This window comes from Cebidichthys violaceus, unplaced genomic scaffold (assembly GCF_023349555.1).
Source record: "Cebidichthys violaceus isolate CVI_PGR_0920_01 unplaced genomic scaffold, fCebVio1.0.p SCAF_22, whole genome shotgun sequence".
NCBI classification, from domain to species: domain Eukaryota; kingdom Metazoa; phylum Chordata; class Actinopteri; order Perciformes; family Stichaeidae; genus Cebidichthys; species Cebidichthys violaceus.
The window spans coordinates 11,432,899-11,450,617 of record NW_027176395.1 but is presented as its reverse complement, the minus strand read 5'-3'; the positions used below and the strand labels follow the sequence as shown (position 1 = coordinate 11,450,617).

Below are 17,719 nucleotides of genomic sequence, written 5' to 3'. Positions count from 1 at the left end.
AAATAAAATAAAAAGACCACAAATCACTCAATATAAAGCATTTTTCAAGGGTCATGAACATGAAACTTGAAGGTGATTTTAGGAAAAACACACCAGTCCACAGTGACTTGGTGCAGAACATTCACTTTTCAGACCATAATAGCAGCACTGTAGCTGAAATGCTGGATATTTCTTTCCTCATATACAAACATGACTCATGTGTAGGGGTCCAACCATTGACCTCCAGCTACAATCAAGACTTAATGATCTTGAGCCTCCATAGAGCTCACCTCTCTTGTGCTTGGCGTAGCCGCTCTTCCCCTTGCTCCTGGAGGAGAGCAGTAAGCTCCTTGAGTTCTGTAGCCATGCAGCTCTTTTCCCTTTGTAGCTCACCATCATACTGGGCCTCCAGTCTCTGACGCACCATCAGGACCTGTGGGCCTAAAAGACAAACACACCCGTGTTAGAAGCTAGAGAGTCTACTGAAAACCCACGCGAGTCTTATAAAATGATCTTACTCTCATCGTTGTCCAGTGCGGCCTGTAGAGACTTTAGCTTCCCCTTCTCCTCATGAAGTGCTTTTTCAAGGCGTGACGTCTCCTTCTTCGTCTCTCTGTGAAGGTTTGACTTAAGAGCAGAGAGCTCAGCTTCATGCTTCTCGTGAAGCTCTTCTCTCAGCCTCTTCATCTCATCGTGCACATGCACCCTCTCCTGTTTCAGAGCTTCCTCGAGATGAACGAGCTCCCCAGCAAACTCCTGTTTCAGCTGTAGGAGTTTACAGGAACATATACATAAGTAACACTGTTTTGAAATGCCCATATTGTATCAATATACACGTTCTCTATATAGCCGTCAGTATATTTGCACCTTTCTAGTATGCAGGCTTGTATACGAGTGTGTACCTTTTGTGTGTTCCTTTGCATTTCTGTATCATGTTGCTTAGTCAAGGCAGACAGTCTGTTCTCCAGAGTGTGGATGATGGTCAGCCTGGTCTGCAGCTCCTCAGTGTGACACCACATCCTCTGTTCTACCTCCGCCTGAATAAAATCAACACAATCTTGCATTATGGACCATTAAATGTAATTTACTGTAAAGATTATATGATCATCTTTTCTCAAATCTCACCTCAACCTGCTGTTCTGCCTCCAAACGAACTCTGGTAAGCTCTGCGACAAGGACATTTGAGGAGTCGATACTTAAGTTTAGAAACTTCTCAATACCATGCTTGTAACATTGTGTGTGTGTGTGTGTGTGTATGTGTGTGTAGTACCTTGTAAATGACGGTCAGAAAGTTTGGCTCTGATTTGCTCTAGCGCCAGGGCATGACGAGTCATCTTCTCCTGCAGCTCCTCATAGTACTGGTCAGTGACGTCCGAGCGCACCTAATGCATGAGTAATAATGTAAAAACAAGTGAGTGAGAGAGTAAAAGGGCCAGTGTACACCAATAGAACTGCTTGTCGGACAGTCGAATAGCTTTGGAATTTCTGTAACTTTCCAAAAATGGACAATCCCGCTCACTTCACTCCATGGTTAGTCAGTTGCGCAAAGTGTAGCTTTAAATGTCTTGCTCTCAAGATCTCTTTTTTCATTTTTGGCAACTATTTGTGTTTTTATGTAATAAAACCAAATGCACACCATGCACAAACACTTTGAATGGATTCCAGGAGACAATGTCTTAAAAAATATCCCGTATTCAAACAATATTAAAATCTATGACGACAACGTTTCTCTTTGCCTTCAACGGTTAGCATTTGTGTGCCAAGAGCCTCTCCCATATTAGGTTTGTATTCTGTTTTTGTGTAAATAGAGACATCAAAGTTTGAAGTCTGACCTGCCGCAGCTCTTCCTTAAAGGAAAGAGCCATAGATGATTGTAGATTGGCAAGCTCCATTGTGTGTTTCTCCACCAGCTGAAGGCGCAAACAATCAAGCGCTTCCTGAGTCAGAAATAACACAACACTTAAGTTACCTTGTGATCAAGATCACAAAACAAATGCAGCAAAAAATGTGCAGAAAAATTAAAACTTAGTATGTACATACCTTGTGTTTCTCCTGTTTGAGACTAGTATCAGAAAGCCCATGATCTTTTTCCTCTTCAGCTTGGCCTTGAGATATGAGACTGAAACGAGACCACAATGTACCATTATTAAAAGAATTGAATCCAAGTTTGTAGTACATGTATCTGGTATTATAGACTGATATACTGGCCTACCTGTCATCTGCTGTTTTAAGCACGGAGTCTTCCAAGGCACTTTCCACCAGCCTCAGCTGAAGCAAAGCAATTTCTTCTCTGTAGCTCTCTTCTGTTGCCCGCATTCTCTGCTCAAAGTACCTAAAGGAGGATTAAGGTAAAGCATTTATAACTTGCATGGGGTCAGTAAAAAGGGTAGGAAGAGGACAATTGACAGATAATTGGCAAATGTTGTAGACTGTGGCCAAAACAAAGCACAAAAAGGGATAAACCACCACAGTTTAAATATCAGTTTTTATTCTAAAGCATCACATTTCAAACCTGGACAGGCAGGTAGGCAATGATGCGTCCAGACTGTGTGTGCCTTGTTTGTGCTCTCATACCTCCTCAGGCTTTCCAGCTCAGCCTCATTCTGCTCTTTGATTTCCCGTTTCTGTTCATTAAACTCCATCTTCAGGCGCTCAATGTCATCGACACGAGATGAGCGAGCGAGCAGCTGCTCCTTCAGCTCTGTGAAAAAATAAGGTGAGACAACAAAGATAGAAAAGGTAAGAGCACAGTAACTGGAATTAAGTTAAATTGATCACAGACAAAAGCCATCGTTAGTAACGCAACATGTTTTATACACCTTGTCTATGGAACTTTTTTAATATCTTAACTAAGTATTTAAAGACATGCAGTAGAATAAAATACAGCATCGTCAAGCAGATGTCAGGCTGCATCAATCTCACCTCCCAACTCTTGGCGACTGGTCCTCATGCTCTCCAGCTGGGTCCACAGCTGACCTACTTCTTGTTCCGACCTCTCTTTTACCGAGGTCTTCTCCTCTTGAAGGTGTGTAACCTAGTTTACAGAGAGGAATCGTTGTTACAAGCCATGTTTTCCTTCAATTCTCAAGCGAAGTTAAACAAAATTTTGAAATGTTGCAGTTCCATCAACTGGTTTGGGGCGCATAAACTTGGCTGTGTAATTTTACGTCAGAAGTTTGCGGTGAAGCCTTTACACATAGCCGTAATGAGCCAGGAAACAGAGTAGAGGAAGTAGAGGTTGAGAATCGGAAACAAAACAAGTCGCCTTGGCCGAAATCTTCATAAATTTCTTTCAACTGGTTTTAATTGATACATGCGATTTAGCTAGCCACGTTTCATGTTGTCGCAAGATGAATATATCAAGTGAAGATGGCAACAGCAGAAACAACTGATCAGTCATGTGGTTTAAATGTACACTACCTCAGAATTTATTCGGCAAAACCATTTCCATAATCCATTTGACGAATCATTTATTTTTCTATAAAAAAAAGAAAAAAAAGAAAATAAAAGAAAACAAAAAAAAGGTAAAAACCACCTCAAAGAAGTGAAAAAACCTGTATGCGCAATTTAGGAAGTTTTATCAAATTTTGCAGTTTCCATACATCTTGTCTTATTCGATACTTAAAAATGTGCATAAAATATGTGAATGGAACCGCAGCTGCTGTAAATTACTGTATTGTGGATTTCAATTTTAAGATTGAAAAATGTCCCATCATTTATAGATTGATGCTAGCTTGTCTATAAAATAAAAAAATAAATTAAAAAAATATGAAGCTCCATTACTTAATGGTAGGGCCTGTGGAATGAAATGAGAAATAAATGTTAACAACATGTCAACGTGTTTGAGTGAACTCACCTCTAGGTGCAGTTGCCGTTTCTTCTCCTCTAGGTGGAGTACTTGCTGCTCTTTCTCCTTCAGCACTGCTTTATGACTAGAAACCAGCTCCTCCAGAGCACCTAAGCAGAAACATCATAACATTTAATTATTATTTCCATGCAGAAGATAGATTAAAATGGTATGTTTTCATTATTACAATAATGAATTTAGATTGTGCAGCCTTAGTTAAAGTAGGCAACTCACGGCCGGCAGCATCTCTGTCAGCCCAGGCTTGTTTCAGCTCCTCCTCCAGTTGTTGGTTCTGCTCCTTACTGGAGGCCTGGAGTTCCTGGAGCCGGGTCCATGACTCCCGCAGCTCTGACTGGGTCTGGGACAAAGCCGACTGGGCTTCAGTTAGAGCTTTGTTGGTCTGGGTGAGGCAGTCATGGGTGCTGGCGAGCTCCGTCTGGGTGGCAGTAAGGCTGCTCTGGGTCTCTGAGAGAGATGTCTGGAGGTCCGACTGGGTGCTCTCCGCTTCCTTATCCCACTTTGACCTCAGAGCCTGATGACCAAGATGAATTAAAGATGGAAAAACTTCCTAAATATGCTAAATAATTAAATAGCAGTACAGATGTTTAAATAGCATTTGATTCACAGTAATCAAATGACCTGTATCTCTTTGGTCTGCTCCTCCATGGCAGCTCTCTCCAGAGCAACACGAGTCTCCCACTGCTGCTTCAATTCATCTGAACATACACAAAGCAAATGAAAAGATTCACCCACGTCAAAGAATTTGAAGGTTACATCCGTCATTGTGCTCTACTTTGCCCTGAACATGTTTTCCAAAGAATAAGGGTGACTCACCCACAGCCATAATGGCACACATGTTGAGTGCACCTACAGGCACAAGTAAAAGACAAAGGAACACAGACTAAACAACTGGAAACGCACTCACTCATGTCTTGTTGGTGCAGCTCACACAGTCTCTCCTGCTGCTCCTGGTTCTGCCGTCTGATCTGGTCCAGTTCTAATTGATGCCGGGCCTGCAGAAGTGCACTTTCCTGGGCGAAGGTCTCCCTTGGGGAAGAGGAGACCTTGGTGAGAGACGTCTCCTGCTCCAGCTGGGACATGCCGACGTTAGTGAGGCTCAGACGCAAGGCTTCAAGCTCGCTGTTCTTTTGGACCTAAAAGGGAATGAAAAGTACAACGTAAATACAAGTTAAAAGGTACATAAGTTAAAAATCTAGCAGTGACTGCATGCTTGGGGTAAAAGACAGTTATGTGTTATATTAACATTTAACAGACACCCTTATCCCCCATGCCAATAGAGTAAAAGTTGAATTCCTAAGCCCCTAAAGTCATTCTAATTCACTTGACTGTGAGGAAACAGATATAAGCAATGGCTGAAGATGTTTGGTGCCGTGTGCACACACAGTATATATTAATATACCTGTGCCTGCTGCAGTTCAGCCTGGTGGGCCGCCTCCATGCTCTCCCTCAGCTCCAAGGACACCTCCATCCTCAGGTGACTAAGCTCTTCACCATGGTTGGCAGTCAGCTCTGAAACCATCCTCTCGTGCTCACGTTCAGTCACCTGGGGAAAGACACAATGGCAGAAGTGACGAGCGGAAAATACTAAATTTCAACAGAATGTAAAATGCTAAATAACGAAGGGATATTCCACCGTAGTACGTCTATCTTAGAGTGAAGTGTTTGCCCGGGAGTGTTCGGATTCATCAATTCTGATACCTGTTTGATTAGGCTGATCTGTCTCTTCTGTTCTTCCTCCATAATAGCTTGCCGCTTCAGCAGTTCAGACTGCAGATGATTGTTGGACTCAGAAATCTAAAGAATTTATGGAGATAAACATATCAAGGAAATTACAAGACTTATAAGGCAATCCAACAAAGAGTTTAGCACCACTAATGCGGCAAAGTGCTATTATTTTGCTTATTTTAAATATAATGATGATGAATCTGTATTCAGCTACAAGGAGGTTTTTAAATCCCACCTCTTGTTGATGTTTCTCCGTCATATCTTTTATCTCCTGTTGGTGAAATGTCTTCAGCCTTTCTGTAGCCTCCTCAACAGCCATGAGCTGCTTCTCCAGGAGAGCCTTCACCTCCTCCTGTCTTTCCAGCCTCTGCTCCTCCAGGTGTTTCCTCACATCGAGGAGCTCTTTCTCCTTCTCCTGTCTCTCTTCCTCCCATTTCTCCTTCTCTTCACTCAACTATAAAAATCATGAAAAAATTAATTTAGTTTTTCATCATTTTGATTTCTTGACAGTAGTGTAAACAATAGAAAAATAAATCAACTGGTGTTACATCATATATATCTCACTTCAACATCCTTCACTTTTAGCATGTTCTCAAACTGTTCCAGTTCCTCCTCTAAGACTAGTTCCATTTTCTTAATCCGGTCATCCATCTCCTCCTCTTTTCTCCTGTGCTCCTCTCTCTCCTGCATTGCCTGCGCTTGGGCCTCCTCCAGGATTTGTCTAAGAGAGGAAATCTGAGACTCCAGTTCATTCTTCTCCTTTTCAGCACTGTCCAGACTGCCCTGGCTCTTCTCCAGCTCTTGCCACAATCTTTCCACTTCTGCTTGAATGTTTACAACCTGTACGCGAGTCGTTTCGAGCTCCTTTAATGTTTCGTCCAGCTCCGTAGTCCTTTGACCTAGTAAGGCGGTTATGGTTTTGTGCGTTATTTTTGTCTCCTCTAGCTCTGACATGAGAAGTTCACATTGAGCCTTGGGGGAAAGGAAGAAAGGGAACATTATAGTAATTTTTCTTATTGCCTCCTCCATTTCAAATTACTGCTGCTGTATAGTATTCTTCCCATTAATCTTAATTGAGTTAGAGGTCAAAAACAACAACCACATACAGAAACTAGCATGCTTACATGTCTATAAAACCGTCAACACAAACCCACTTATCATACTGGTGTACCTGTAGTGTTTGCAGCTGGTTTCCATGGCTGAGCTCTGGGCTCTGTTTGGCAGAGATTGCAGGCTGCTTCATCTCCTGCAGAGACAAAAACATCAGCTCCTGCTGTTTTTGATGAGAAGGGAGTGCAGCCTCCTTCTCCTGTTCATTTTTTGGCTCCCCTACCAGTTCACTTCCCCCTTCTGATGGAGAGGTAGCAGGACCCAGCAGGGAGGTTTTAGCAGCCTCCTTTCCAAACAACATTACTGCATTCTCTTTTTTTCTTTCTTCCATTAAGGCACTGAGTTTGTTCTTCAGGTCCTCTTGATCGTGGGCATTCAAGTTCATCTCCTCCTCAACACGTCTCCTCGTATCCTTCTCTTCTTCAAGTTCCCAGAGAGCCTGCTTTAGCTCTTCTGATACTTGGGCCCACCTGACCATACAAAGATAGTTTTAAAACGTTAAGAAGTTGATTCAAATTGTAGACTAGCTTTGAACAACTTATGGAAACATAGGGTCACTTTAGAACTTGTAGATAGTTTAAAAAAAAAGAAAAAGAAAAAAGAAAGAAAGAAATTAAGTTAACAGATTTTAAGATAACTTTCACAATTTAATTTAATGCCAGTGGCAATCATTTTTTTTCTTTTCTTTAAATGAATCAAGAATGTTTTTTACTTGGTGGAGAAAAGAAAGAAAAATTGTTGAAATATTTAACCTCAAAATTAAAGTTGGCAAAGGCAAACTATAAGTATGTGAAGACCAATAAATACATCATTAATAATATTATAAAAAACATAAGATGAAAACTTAATACAAACACATTTATTAGAAGAAAAAAAAGAACCACATTCTCTAATTAACTTCATTACCTGCTCCTGGCCTCCTCCAGCTCCTCAGCACTGTTGATGACTTCCTCCCTTAACACATTCAGGTCCCTGTCCTTGAGAACCAACTCCTCACGGAGCTCCCCACACTGCTGATTCAGCAGCTCCTTTTCCAGGTCAGTTTCCTCAGTTTCCTCAAACTGCCGCTCAGAGAATTTACTTGTCTCCAGCTCACCGGAAGAGGAGTCATGAAGCCAAGAATGAGAATTCTCTGCCACAGGAATGCCAGGCGAGCACCGCGGGGTAGACGTGTTTTGGAGGTTGACACTTTCTTCAGGGAAACGGTTTGAAATCGACAACAGAGGCTCATCTCCCAACACCTCACTGTTCAGCTCAAAACTGTGAAGAGAGGCACAGAGACAAAGGATTAAACTAGCCTAAAAAACAACCACACACACCATTAGCATTTAGCATGTCTCTAACCTGTAGTCTGCAGAGAGGTCCAGCTGACTGCAGTGTTCAAAGCTTTCATTGACCAATGAAGAGTGCGAGAGTGCAGCAGGAGCTGCAGACAGGTAGCGCTCCATCAGAATATCCCCCGGTATCGACACATTCATGCTGTCCTCCACAGGTCCGCTCTCCAGATTGGCCTCATCTATGCCAATCTTCTCCTCACAACTGAAACCAGATTTTGCTTGGTTCTGCCGATTCTTAGAAGCTTTGAGTCCGATGACCTCTTCTTCTCTAAACTTTAGTTCTTTCTCCCTCTCCTCCAACAGTTGCCTGACTCCCTCCAGCTCCTCTTTGAGCTCCTGCATCTCCTCCTCCCGTCTCTGGAGACGAAGAGCAGAGCTGGCCACCTCCTCACTAAATCTCCTCTCTGTGTCGTCTTCCTCCTGAAGCCTGTTCCTCAGCTCGAGCACTTCTCTGTTCAGCTTCTCCTTCTCCTCTTTGTACTGCTGCATGTCGAGGCACTGAGTTTGGACTGAGCTTAACTGGGCCTGGAGGTCTTGTAGCTGTGCCGCCCTTTCTTTTCGCTCCTCTTCCCCGTCTTTCTTCTCCTTATTCAGTAAAGAAAGCACATGTTGGTGTTTCTCTGTCTCCTCCACTAGTTCAGCACACAAGCGTTGGCAATTCTGCCTTTCTTCTTCCAGCTCCGCCCTCAATTTGTGTAAAACAGTGCCGGTCTCACCGCCATTGCCCGTGGTAAAGCCTTCAACACTCGACTGGAAGCCAGGAGCTTCACTCCCCGATTCCTCCGATGGCACCTCCTTATGATTGAGGTCTGCATCTTGGAAGCAATGGCCATGCTGATGTGGGGTGTTGAGGACTTCAGCCCCTGACTGACTTTTGATGCGCAGAAACTCTACACTGGTCTGTGTGAAAGACAATTCAGAGAAGATGCAAGTTCAGTTGCTGTGCACATGAACGGTGACGTGCATATCAACAATAATCCTGAAGTGCTGCCCACAGATTCAGCTTTGAGTGGCACGTACCTGCTGGAGCTGTCTCTGCAGCGCCTGAATCTGTCCAGCAAGCGACTGAGCCTCCAGTTGTACCTGGTCTCTGCTGGCTAGCGCCTCCTGCAGGTTGGAGCTGAGCCGAGCAATTATCTCATTACGCTTCTCCACAGCCTGCTGGAGCTGCTGCAAGTGGAATAAATGTATGGGTTGTTTTTATAAGCATAGACATCCACATAATCATAAATACTTAAAGAGTACAAAATAAAACTTCTTTTTTTTCTGCAGGGATCTGCCCCAAACAAAGACGGTTGCTTTAGTCTGTAGAAATTGATGAGTAGGCCACTCAGCAGCATGACAATATTGAACATAAAATGGTATTTTGACACACATTTCACCTCCTGTGATATATAAAGTGCAGTAAGCCATACTGATAAATATAAATTGAAAATGAATCAACTGTGCAGCCCTAATTCACATAACGTAAGGCATTTTAAAACACCTAGTTTAAACTCATTCCTCTAAACACATACATATAGAGGAGCTATGCAGTATTTTTAGATCAGTGCAACCAAGCAGCCATGCAGAAGAGCAGACAGTTACATTCCCCATGGTTTGCTGATGGCCCGCGCACGCACACACGCACACAATCTTAAATCGTACACACAGCAATACCGCACCAAACCTCCCATCGTCTTATGGGTAAACAAAGCATGAAGACAAATTACTCCAAACAAATCGCAACACACTTCATCACAGAATGTAAACAGGAACACTGATTTATAGAATAGGTTCACAGAGATTTTCATGACCCATTAAATGAAATTAAACCCATCTTCATGCTTCCCTTTTGGTCGTAACACCTAAGCCCAGTTGAGTCTTTGACAGCAACAGCCAGATAAAAGCCAAAAGGAACTATGCAAAAGACATACAATTATTCCAATGCTTCAACATCCACTAAGAAAAATGCTATCGTACCCTTAAAAAAAAAGAAAAAAAAAAAGCAACATATCCTCTGTAAATGTTTAAACATACTCTGTATACCTTGAGCTGCTCTTTGCCAGTGAGTGCAACTAGTTCGCCTTCTCTAAAATCTTTCACAGCAGACAGTCTTGGCTCCAGGGCGGGGGGGGGCGTGTCCTCTGGTTGTTGGTTCTGAGGTTCCTAAAAGGATTAAACAGTTTCAGTTTTTTTTAGGTCATTGCAATCCATGCGTAATCTAATGTTGTGGGTGAACTTTCCCTTTAAAAAAGACAGTAAATAGTGCCACTGTTAATCCTGACCAGGTTGCTATGACAACATGCCCCACAGGCAAACATAATGGTTAGTGACCCATTTCTATAATGTATGTTAACTTAGCGGGGGGGGGGGCACGGACCAGTTAAGATGTACAGTGAGCAGACAAAATTAGACAAACACTGGAGGTCAGGCAGTGTGACCCATGAACACAGTGATGCAGTGGAAACGACCAGCTGTTAATTAATGGTCTCTTCTGGAACTCAATGATGCCTGACCAATAATCTTGATTAGTTGTGTACCTCGTGGTCGGTCTTCTCGCTCAGCTCCGCGTCATTGGCCGAGGACAGCGCCGGTTCTACGGGTCGGCCTTGCGTCGCTCCGTCATTCTGCGAGACAGCCTTGCCCTTCCTCTTCTGCGTCTTTTTCGGCGCCCCCGCACCGTCGCCTTTCGCCCGCTTCTGTCGGAAGCTAGCAAGCTGCGCAGGAAGGACAGCGAGAGGTAGACGGACACATAGGTCAGGACCACTGAGCACCACCACACTATCAGCATGGTGGAGCTCAGGGGTCAAGGTGGAGAGACAACTGGAGTCCAGATTTATCTCCTCAGTTGGAAAAGTTACAAAAGCATCATTCTGAAGTCATTATGCAAAGTATAAATACATAAGAGTACAAGTTGTTGATAGTCCCCGCTTTGGAAAAGAAAAATAGATTTGGCAGCCCTTATTTTGATGAGTCAGAGTTGTGCAGCAAAAAAAAAAAAAAAGAAAAGAAAAAAAAAAAAAGACAGTGCCCAATGAAGCAAGAAGAAATCCCAAACTCATACCAAAAATAGGCTACACCATTGCCTGACAAAGTATCCAGGTTTAAAATGAGGTGACGATGCTAAATATTCTCAAATCTCCAGAGAGCTACATCAAACCCATGAGACGTGCAGATTTTAGTGACACACATTGGACAGCCTCTCAGCACAGCAGAAAGAGAACAAGGTTCAAAGAGTTTACAAAGTCTACATCCATGTCTGTCTTTTCATATTCTGGCATCTAGAAAAGTCAAAGTAAGAGACGCTGACAGGAGTTTTTTTTTTGAGGGATTACAAAGTCCTCTCTGAAAACACGAGGAAGAAAATATATCAAAAAATTTATATAATACCAAAAAGTTCATTCACAGTGGAAAAACATCCCCAAACAAGTCACGATATTTTGCTTAAATTCCAGAGGGACTGATTTGATCTCTCTCTCTCTCTCTCTCTCTCTCTCTTTAAAGCTTAAAGCAGATTACAGCGATCCACATTGTGACAGAGACCCTCGTGAATCCCTCCATCAATAACTGACAGTCAGCCATCGATTTCCTTTCTTGCCGGTGGTCAGACCTGTCCATTATTTCTCATCGGGCAGTCCAGATGTAGATCTTGCAGTCTGTAGGCAAACAGCACACTGTGCCAATCTCCTCATCCTAAAACTCTCTGCCACAGCCACAACGTTACAGTGCAGAGGGATCCACAAACTCTGGATAGGGGCTGGCATGTGTCTCGGCTAAAAGGAAGAGGGTGGAGACTGGGAGATGCATTCACACGGAGAGGAGGAGACAGGGCTCCAGCATCTGTGTGTGTGCATGCTCAATACAAGCTGAGATTGCATGGCACCGGGAGAGCTACTTGTTGCTTTGTGTGATGAGTCACATGCAGGTGCATGACAACACCGTGTGCATTTGAGCCAATGTTTATTCCGATGACATGTTCTAAGCCTGGTAATAAAACCACATTCTGGCTTTGCTTTGTTCTCCCATTTAGCGGCACACAATGCATCCACCACCTTACCATCTTCCTCTTGACTCCAAAAAGCCAAAAGCTTTGCGTAAAAAACAATTGTTCCCTCAACTCATCTGCGGCTGTACCCATTATCACTTAAAACCCCACCCTTCATGTCCTTCCATAACCCTGTTCACCGCCTCCACCCGCCTGCCACAACATCACGTCTCAGAGACACATATTAGCCAGATGAGCGTTGTTTAGCCCAAGGCCGCTTCTGAGAGTCTGACTAACCGGCTAGATGGAGCTTATTGTGGCCACATCGGATGTTACTGTGTGTTACTGTGTGTTCTCAACCATGTCAACACCAAGACTCCTCACAATATCTTATGAATGAATATTATGTTCATTTGTGTGTGTAATTTATATACATACACACCTTGCATTGGGAGTGAAAAATAAAAATCTGAGCTTTTTAGTGCACCCAATACAGTAAAGGCAACTGACAGCACTGCATTGCCATAGCAACACCATTCATGTGAAGTGCATCGTGTTAAACCTTGAAGACAAATCGCATGGGCTCACTGCACCACCTGATGGCCTGCAACCAGCATGACAGTGCATGCAAGGTGCGCAACTACATTAGACATTGAAATTTGCAAATGCTAAACATGATTTCCTTTCAGGGATACAGGCTTGATCGTCTGTATTGAGAGTCATTCTTTTAAACGCAGTGGGCCTGAATCTAAAAAAAACCTGAAAGCCAATATGAAAAGAAGAAGAAAGCACTGATTGCCCATCCAAGAGAAACAAAACAATAAGCAAGAAGACCTAAATCACAGAGAAATAATGTCCATTAACCCACAATCCCATGACAAAGTTGAACGTCTCTGCCAGTCACCAGTTTCTATACTTACCGACTGGCCTCTGGGGATATTTGAGGATTTCTGTCATAAGGGATATCAGTGGTTCAGTTGATATTATGCATCATATTGATGCACATATGTTTTGAAGAACTACAATGAGCTGGAAGTGAACTACAAAGATCAAAGAAATGCAATTCAATAAGATATGAACCCATTAGTAACCTAGTTTTAAATCTAGTTTTTAGAGAACGTGGCCTGGTTATCAATACAGGGGAGGCCATTCTTAATAATTGGCCCATTACTAATATGGCCTCAAACCGAAGTAACACTAAGAACAAAATGCCATCTGATCTTGTAAGTGTTATGTACTATCTTTTTTTTTTTTTAAAGCTGTGGGAAGCTTAATGAGAAAGGTCAACATCTCACAACTAACACTGGGATTATAAATTGTCATTTTATTGTTTTAAAAGGCTGAAAATGCAACATTTACTATTTTACAGGTGAGAAACAAATGTCCAGTCAAATCTTTCTGTACCTGCTGGACTCAGTGTGCATGAACTAAGAAGTGATTCAACTAATTAATATATATATATATATATATATATATATATATATATATATATATATATATATATATATATATATATATATATATATATGTTAAGTGATTACCCTAACACTGCACCATAAATATTATTGTTTTCGTTAGCTGTGTGCAACCTCAGCTAATGATCAACCCGCGGCATATGCGCGGCAAAGTTACGAGTAACGTTACTTGTAATTTAACGGGCAAATATAATCTAAGCAAAGATAAACCAAACGTACAACATGTTGGAGGTGGGTGTAGTTAACAGTGGACTAACTATGACAAAGCTATGACAAAAGAGTTGGCTATCGTTAACCTAACTGCTAGCATTCAGTATTAGCGTGCGTTAAACGTTAGCAACAAACCTTCGCTCTTCCAGCTTCTAGTTTCCTCTGCCGTTCATCGTCATCCATATCTTGTCTTGAATCAAACAGTTAAAAGTTTAGGACACACGTCCTAATTCAAGTTAAAAACACACCAGACTTTCACTTGTAGCATAAGTTGGCTAAAACAAAAATCTTGAGCTTCCTTTAGAACCCAACTGTCAACAGATAATATTCAATATGGCCGCCAAGTCATCTAAGCTCCGCCCTTATCGAGTTCTTCTGAACGGACAGACCAATCAACTTACTGCATTCCACATATTCAGCCAATGGTGTTCGTGTTTGTTAAATATATTCCAATCTCTTGAACGTCGTTCAAAAACTAGAGAGTAAATTGTCCAATCAAATAGCTGTGTCAAGTCATCAATCTCGGATTGACGGATCTTGTAGCCAATCAGGATTGGCCAATACAAACCATGCCTCCACTCACTTCTGTGTTTTGAAAGTGAAATTAGATAGATAGATAGATAGATAGATAGATAGATAGATAGATAGATAGATAGATAGATAGTTACTTTATTTATCTCACAAGGCAACATTTTTTCCCTACAGCAGCATTTATACATACAGGTAAGCAATATAAATAGCAGAGTAAGAACAATCATAATATAAAAATGCACAATATATACAATAAAATAGAATAATATTAAATTAACTAACTAACAAATAGTGCAAAGTTTTAAGAATCAATCAACCAAACAAACAACAGTGTAACAATGTTATAGTTGTGTGATTGATTTGGCCAGAGGTAATTTATTATAAAGTCTTATTGCAGTGGGCAATTTACTCCTCTGTCTGATGAGTTTATATAGCAATGGAACAGCGTAATTTATGGCCACTGAGGTGTGGTTGCAATAAATTGTCTTAAAAATGTGTTCAAAAAAGTTACCACCATTCACATTAGATTTATTCAAACAATGACAATTGTAATCTTGTTCTGTGTATAGCTTGCCTTTAAGAAATTAGATTATCACTAGATTATCTATATCTTTCTAATTGAAAGAAATTCTGAATATAGGCCTAACTAAGCAGAATATATATATCTGATAATTTACAGTGCATACCTCATTTTGTCACTGTAGCCTGGGCTTTACATGGCCAGTCTTTAAAAAAAAAACTACAATCAATAGCAAATGGGATTTAAATTAATTAGGTGGGGATATATGATGTTGAAAGTCAAATCTTGATTTTAATCTTAAATATTCTTTAAATTTTTAGAGACTGGAAAATTAAAAGCACAATGTGGTCAATAAAGCGGAGTCTACTCAGTCTGCAAGTACGATAGCAAAGACCTCTTTGTGTTGAATAGTTTTGAATTGTGGAAGGTACCATTGACATTCTCCATTATTGACATTTAGCTGATACTAGAATGAATTCCCATCATGGCAAGTGAAAAATATATTATAACATACTTTAAATACACTCAGTGGTAAAATTAGCCTGTTATAAAATGAAAAAAGTAAAAGAAATTTTATTTTCACACCAAGATATTTGAGCAAGAGGCAGACATGGGGAAAGTTTCTGAGAGAATCTGATTTTGTGTGTTCAGGGAGTTATGATGGACATCTAGAACAACTGCACTGTGCACTGAGGCGAAAGCAGGATCTACTGAAAAGACTCAGGGTTTGTACAAAATATTTATTTATATTCATGGAATACAAACTTATTTATTAATGTATTAATATAATTTCTTAGTGTCATACATTCAGACAGTAAGATAAAGACTACAAAACTAGAGGAAGACATTCCCAATAAGTTAGAATAATGAACTCATGTTTTTCCCATGTCTTGTCATTGTGTGAAGCGTGTAATCGTTAGTGTTTTGTTGGCATTTGGTATCTATTGTGTATAGGATCAGCACATATTAGAGGACCTCAACAGACCTCACACCTGGGGAGGGTCACACAAAAAGTGCCCCTCCTCAGCCTCCATGCATCATCCAACAGACTGTGAGACACTCGGCATTAATCTCAAAAACACCCCAATCCCCAGATCTGCTTTTTCTATGTGGTGTGCTAAGTGTATTTAATCCTCTTCTCCTCCTCCCGATCCCCTTATTCGCTTCTATTTTTACCCCTATTTTTTCCTTTCACATGTTATTTGTACTGACACTGCCATACCAGACTGACTTGCAATGAGTTCAAGTGGTGTAAGAATAGTGCAAATTAAATATGCAAAATATGCAATTATTTCCCCCTGCCTTTATCTCTCTCTGCAGCTACCCCAGCATGATGGCACCATCATACAACAGCTGCCACAACAGCAGCCTCTGATTACTCAGATTCCCTAACCGGCACCGCGCTTAGGCAGCATCAAAGAGGGTATGCAACAGCAAACAGAACACTATCTTATTTAAATCACACTGTATTCAAATATGTCTGTATTTTTATGATAGACATGGTGGAATTTATGCTGATGCAAAATGCCCAGATGCACTAGATCATAATGCACAATATGATGCTGAAAGCCATGCCTCCTATGTCGCCACCTGGAGCGCCCCGTTACTGTGCCCCTCAAACTACATATCTTGGGCACGTACACAAAAACACACACACCCTCTCAAAGCCTTAACTCTGACCCTTTACAAAAATTGTCATCTCTGTCTCTCAAGAAAGTCCTGAATCTGTATTTTCAGGATAGTTACCAGGGAAACCACATTTTTGTAAGGCCAGATGTTAAACTAAGAGGAAGTGCTGTACATCATCATCATCATCATCATCATCATCATCATCATCATCATCACTATGGTACTACCCCTGCAGCACCACAGCTGCCTCCCATCAGCCACCCTAGATGGCCACCAGAGGTGTTATCTGTCCTAAGAGGACAAGCAGGAGGACATCTACCCTCCGTACTCCACGAAACAGCCCCTCTCACACCCCCACCACTCAATGTGTAAGGTGCACTGAGAGCACACATGTATTTGGAGTCTAGTATTTCAACCAATACATTTTTACAGACAAAAACATTTTTATGTGTGTCTTTTTGCAGGACTTAGATTTCTCTCTGAGAGTCCCCTGTTGTCTCAAACTGCTTGGCACAGAGAGACCTCGGAAGTGAAGCCCTGACTGCGTAAGACTGGTCAAACATATAAATCCTGAAAGGAACAAAAAAAAGTCAGACAGGAGCTCATTGCACATGCACTAATGGAATTATGTCTAATGAAAAAGATTTTCCTTGAAAATTTCCACAATGTATCTTGCATGAATGGCCAAAAATCATTAACCAACTTTTTACATGCTTGCTTGTCATCAACTCTGACCACGCAGCAATTCCTCAGATTCATTTTTGCAATATATTGATAACGTTAAAATGTATGTTTCCTCGCTATTTAAGTTATATTTGGGGGGCATTTATACGTAGCCTATAACCTCATGGCTCCACGATAAACGAGAGTCATTGTCCGATACTCACCATCCAAGACATGCAACATAATAACCTGACCAAAAATATGTTCGATAAACTAGGTTAATATGAACGCAATATTCTAACAATTAACATTAAATAAAACAATTCGAAAATCAAGTGACATTTGGTCAAAGTGATATGTATAACATAATAGTTGTTAAATTAATATTGAGAGTTCCTTCATAGAGCAATTGGAGATGGGATGCAGGACAAAAAGTGTCGTCACCCGAAACGGTATTTGAACCCTTGACCCTAGCCAGGAATAAATGTCCGATGCTCTGGATGATCTATCTAGAGATCTCTTAAAATGGAGATAGGACGCAAGAGAAAAACACTATCGCCCGAACAGGGACTTGAACCCTGGACCCTCAGATTAAAAGTCTGATGCTCTACCGACTGAGCTATCCGGGCTTCGACCACAGTTAATATGTGACGTAATAAGAACACAATATAGTATAAAACTCAACTTCTTTGCATGACATTTCAT

The 17,719-nt window shown here is 41.3% G+C and overlaps 2 protein-coding genes and 1 non-coding gene across 7 annotated transcripts in view; 1 reads left to right on the top strand and 2 right to left on the bottom strand.

Moving 5' to 3' along the window:
• Window positions 1-13,977, bottom strand: part of pcnt (pericentrin) — a 33,893-nt gene extending 19,916 nt beyond the window's left edge. For 2 of the 5 annotated variants that reach the window (XM_068717931.1, XM_068717933.1), the window contains exons 1-25: window positions 13,807-13,977; window positions 10,542-10,718; window positions 10,048-10,167; window positions 9,040-9,189; window positions 8,027-8,919; window positions 7,589-7,942; window positions 6,744-7,152; window positions 6,137-6,544; window positions 5,808-6,026; window positions 5,546-5,641; window positions 5,247-5,390; window positions 4,752-4,980; window positions 4,466-4,542; window positions 4,061-4,358; window positions 3,836-3,936; window positions 2,902-3,013; window positions 2,554-2,680; window positions 2,192-2,311; window positions 2,020-2,098; window positions 1,812-1,916; window positions 1,250-1,361; window positions 1,105-1,145; window positions 882-1,016; window positions 498-744; window positions 270-420 (exon numbers count right to left, since the gene is read on the bottom strand). In XM_068717931.1, the coding sequence (XP_068574032.1) occupies window positions 270-420; window positions 498-744; window positions 882-1,016; window positions 1,105-1,145; window positions 1,250-1,361; window positions 1,812-1,916; window positions 2,020-2,098; window positions 2,192-2,311; window positions 2,554-2,680; window positions 2,902-3,013; window positions 3,836-3,936; window positions 4,061-4,358; window positions 4,466-4,542; window positions 4,752-4,980; window positions 5,247-5,390; window positions 5,546-5,641; window positions 5,808-6,026; window positions 6,137-6,544; window positions 6,744-7,152; window positions 7,589-7,942; window positions 8,027-8,919; window positions 9,040-9,189; window positions 10,048-10,167; window positions 10,542-10,718; window positions 13,807-13,854 (4,952 nt within the window). In that variant the 5' untranslated portion in view covers window positions 13,855-13,977. Of the gene's footprint in view, window positions 1-269; window positions 421-497; window positions 745-881; window positions 1,017-1,104; window positions 1,146-1,249; window positions 1,362-1,811; window positions 1,917-2,019; window positions 2,099-2,191; window positions 2,312-2,553; window positions 2,681-2,901; window positions 3,014-3,835; window positions 3,937-4,060; window positions 4,359-4,465; window positions 4,543-4,751; window positions 4,981-5,246; window positions 5,391-5,545; window positions 5,642-5,807; window positions 6,027-6,136; window positions 6,545-6,743; window positions 7,153-7,588; window positions 7,943-8,026; window positions 8,920-9,039; window positions 9,190-10,047; window positions 10,168-10,541; window positions 10,719-13,806 lie in introns of those variants that run through there. The other 3 variants (XM_068717934.1, XM_068717932.1, XM_068717935.1) reach the window with 3 other exon arrangements.
• A 678-nt stretch (window positions 13,978-14,655) lies between these two features.
• On the top strand, window positions 14,656-16,723 carry cunh21orf58 (chromosome unknown C21orf58 homolog). The gene is given in 8 exon segments (XM_068718150.1): window positions 14,656-14,667; window positions 15,043-15,100; window positions 15,374-15,447; window positions 15,677-15,732; window positions 15,734-15,773; window positions 16,043-16,145; window positions 16,220-16,359; window positions 16,460-16,723. Coding segments are annotated over 8 exon segments (747 nt in total).
• An 847-nt stretch (window positions 16,724-17,570) lies between these two features.
• trnak-uuu (transfer RNA lysine (anticodon UUU)) lies at window positions 17,571-17,643 on the bottom strand. The gene has a single exon. It is a non-coding gene; the product is annotated as a tRNA-Lys (tRNA).
• Between the last annotated feature and the right edge of the window lie 76 nt (window positions 17,644-17,719).